This window comes from Meriones unguiculatus, chromosome 1, assembly GCF_030254825.1.
Source record: "Meriones unguiculatus strain TT.TT164.6M chromosome 1, Bangor_MerUng_6.1, whole genome shotgun sequence".
Taxonomy (NCBI): domain Eukaryota; kingdom Metazoa; phylum Chordata; class Mammalia; order Rodentia; family Muridae; genus Meriones; species Meriones unguiculatus.
In genome coordinates this window covers 124,345,507-124,349,094 of record NC_083349.1, presented here as the reverse complement: position 1 = coordinate 124,349,094, position 3,588 = coordinate 124,345,507, and the positions used below count along the sequence as shown (strand labels likewise).

The 3,588-nt window shown below is 50.2% G+C and overlaps 1 protein-coding gene across 1 annotated transcript; it reads left to right on the top strand.

Moving 5' to 3' along the window:
* The first annotated feature begins 1,283 nt into the window (after window positions 1–1,283).
* Window positions 1,284–3,122, top strand: Id2 (inhibitor of DNA binding 2). Its single transcript, XM_021661311.2, has 3 exons — window positions 1,284–1,727; window positions 2,028–2,091; window positions 2,784–3,122. The coding sequence occupies exons 1-2, from the start codon at window positions 1,380–1,382 to the stop codon at window positions 2,082–2,084; spliced, it is 405 nt and encodes a 134-aa protein (XP_021516986.1). The 5' UTR covers window positions 1,284–1,379; the 3' UTR covers window positions 2,085–2,091; window positions 2,784–3,122.
* Window positions 3,123–3,588: the final 466 nt, after the last annotated feature.

The window sequence follows — 3,588 nt, the reverse complement described above, 5'->3', positions numbered from 1 at the left end:
GGCCCACCAGCGGAGGAATTAATCATTAATTGAAGGGAAAATACTGTTTCCCCCACCACCGAGCCCTGACCGGATTCTGCCTTCTTCCTCTTTATTACATTCAGAGTATGTGGAGAATTGAGAGGAAAAAAAAAAAAAGTCAACATACTACCAGTTTACCCTTTCTGGTTTTTTGGATTTTTGTTTTAAGAGAAGTATTTTTTTCCTCTAATACACGGTGGTCTTCAGCAAAGCGAGAATCCAGTGTGACTTACGCGAATGTTGCGGTCAAGAGCTCCAAACTTTTTAAAAATGTAGCTGCGTCTAAGCAAGGGTGCTGAGAGATTCCAAACCTCGTACGTAACAGAATTTTCTTTAAAAACAGCGATAAGCTGTCAGTCAATAGCTAGGACCACCTACCTGACAAAGAGCTTCCCAAGAGCTGGAAGCGCTGGAATGTGACACCAGAAATCACGATCTGTGCATAATTAATCGCATCACTTTGCCACCTACACCGAAGGGCACGGACCAAGGGCAGCGTATGTAAATGAAGTTCCACCGTGCGAACCCCACTAATGACCTTCGATTAATGGAGTCGTTATACCAACCCTGCCTCGTTTGGGGGTGGAGGGAGTGTCCTGAACATGCCGAGCCCCTCGGGGCTTCTCTGCGGTCTGAGGGGGAGCGCACAGCGCTCGCTACAACTCCCGTCACTGAGTTTCCGAGGAGGCCTCCCGCCTTGCTCCAAGTAGCAAAACCCCGCGCTGAGCCTGTCCTGAACGTGTGCGTGGGAAATCTGTCCCCACCCCACCCCCCTCTTAAATAGCTTTTCTTTATCTCAAGGGAAGGGACCGTGCAAACGTGACTCCCCAGAGGCGCGCTTCTTTGCCCTCCTGCAGAGGTCCGGGTCTTCCCTAACGCCGGCGACCTGTGACTTCCCCTCTGCGGCGCGCAAACCGTGGGGCTGTCGCAGCCCCGGGGCGGGGAGAGCTCGCTCCGGGCACACCCCGGGGGCGGGGGGGTCCGGCCAGCTCCGGGGATCGGAACCCCGCGGCCACACTTGCACTCCCGAGCCCCCTGGGCGCCCAGCGCTCACGGTACTCAATTTACCTCCCCAGCTGGGCTCGCGCCCGCTCCTCCCATCCCCACCGGCATTGGCTGCGAATGCGGAAGGACCGAGCGCCCCCGTCCGCCAATGGGAGCGCTCCCTCGGCATGATGGACAGGACCCCTCCAGCCAATGGCGGCTCAGGGATGCCCGATCGAGCGTCCCGGGCGAGTGCGCATAAAAGCCGCCCCGCCCGCCTCGCGCTTCATTCTGAGCAGAGCCTGGTGCCGCGCGGCCAGCTCAGCCCCCTGCGGCGGCTCCCTCCCTGCAGCTCTCCTCCTCCGAGCAGCAGCATGAAAGCTTTCAGTCCGGTGAGGTCCGTTAGGAAGAACAGCCTGTCGGACCACAGCCTGGGCATCTCCCGGAGCAAGACCCCGGTGGACGACCCCATGAGCCTCCTCTACAACATGAACGACTGCTACTCCAAGCTCAAGGAGCTGGTGCCCAGCATCCCGCAGAACAAGAAGGTGACCAAGATGGAAATCCTGCAGCACGTCATCGATTACATCTTGGACCTGCAGATCGCCCTGGACTCGCACCCCACGATCGTCAGCCTGCACCACCAGAGACCCGGGCAGAACCAGGCGTCCAGGACGCCGCTGACCACCCTGAACACCGACATCAGCATCCTGTCCTTGCAGGTGAGGCTCGCTCGCTCGCTCTCTCGCACCCCGCTGCCGGCACGCTCCGGTTTGCCCGAGCTGTCACTCTTAAAGCCTATTGTGGAGACAGGCTCGTTAACTTTATTCTTAAGAAAATTGTACTGTGAGCGTCCTGCGGAATCGCTACTTAAGTTCTCCTGTGTGGGCTGCGTCTGGATCCGCATTGTAGCATGAACCTGTCTTAATGGGACTTGTTGGCACTTTCGTAAAAGAAGGGGGTGGGGGAACCTTCCCTTAAGATTGTCTAATGTCCTGCCTTTTATCTCCTTCTCTCTCCAGGCGTCTGAATTCCCTTCTGAGCTTATGTCGAATGATAGCAAAGTACTCTGTGGCTGAGTCAATGGTGAGTGTTTGCGCTGCCTTTCCTCCTGTGTGCGCGTTTTGGTAATGCTTGTGTATCTGTAAAATGTTCGATATGGTAAATGCACGCTTCCTTCGCTGTCTCAACCAGACAGGCGCGAAGGGGCTTGTAGCTGTGCTTCCTTGGGATTACCGCTCGTTTGCCTCTAAGAAAGGCAGGCCAGTAACTTACAATGGAGGTGGCAGGACGGAGCGTTGCTGGCTTTTGTGAGCCCAGTGGTGGTAGTCCGAGGTACTAACCTCAGCTGTAATTAATCTCGATCGTCACAAATTCCATAGTGATTCTCTTCCCCCCAAACTGCAGTCCTCTGAGGTTTCTCTAGCCAGCTGAGGACTGCTACCCTGCGCCTTACCCCTGTGCTCTGGGATCCAGATTTCCCTATCTGTTAACTAAAGGGCTGTTTTCAATCAAATAATTGTTACAAGAAGCAGACTGGCGCCTGGGAGCATGCTGTTAGAAAGCCAAATAGGAGACTGGGGTTGGGGAGTTTTCCCCTTGAGTGTCTGCTATTTTCATGTTTAATTTGTGCTGTTGAGGCCGGGTATGTGCAGCGCGCATCTGGACGCCAGGGTTTGGTTAAATGTTCAAACTGTGGCTTCCCCGGCGCCAGCCTGCCCGTCTCTGCCCCTAGGTTACATTCTCCTAAACTGCCTTTCTCTCCCAATCTTTTGCAGGCGTTTGGGGACTTTTTTTTTCTTTTTACTTTCTCTTTTTCTTTTGCACAACAAGAAGTCTACAGGATCTTTTAAGACATTTTTTGTTGCTGTTGTTATTTTCAACCATTTCACCAGGAAAAAACCAGTTGAATGGACCTTTTTAAAAAGAAAAACCGGAAGGAAAACTTAAGAATGATCATCTTCCCCAGGTGTTCTCAGACCTGGACTGTCTGTGATACCGTTATTTATGAGAGACTTTCAATGCCCTTTCTACAGTTGGAAGGTTTTCTTTATATACTATTCCCACCATGGGGAGCGGAAAAAAAAAACAAAAACAAAAAAAAAAAACGTTAAAAATCACAAGGAATTGCCCAATCCAAGCAGACTTTGCCTTTTTTCAAAGGTGGAGCGTGAATACCAGAAGGACCCAGTATTCGGTTACTTAAATGAAGTCTTTGGCCAGCAATGGCCTTTTTGACGTGAGCCTACTGAATGCTGTGTATATATTTATATATAAATATATATATATTGAGTGAAACCTTGTGGACTCTTTAATTAGAGTTTTCTTGTATAGTGGCAGAAATACCTATTTCTGCATAAAAATGTAATGACGTACTTATGCTAAACTTTTTATAAAAGTTTGGTTGTAAACTTAACCCTTTTATACAAAATAAATCAAGTGTGTTTATTGAATGTTGATTGCTTGCTTTATTTCAGACAACCAGTGCTTTGATTTTTTTTATGATGCTATGTTATAACTGAACCCAAATAAATACCAGTTCAAATTTATGTAGACTGTATTAAGGTTATAATAAAAATGTGT

Excerpts from the sequence above, each read along its gene's own strand:
- Id2 (XM_021661311.2), top strand. The coding sequence starts at position 1,380 with ATGAAAGCTTTCAGTCCGGTGAGGTCCGTTAGGAAGAACAGCCTGTCG. Across the intron at positions 1,728-2,027 it reads TCAGCATCCTGTCCTTGCAG|GCGTCTGAATTCCCTTCTGA; the intron begins GTGAGGCTCGCT and ends TTCTCTCTCCAG.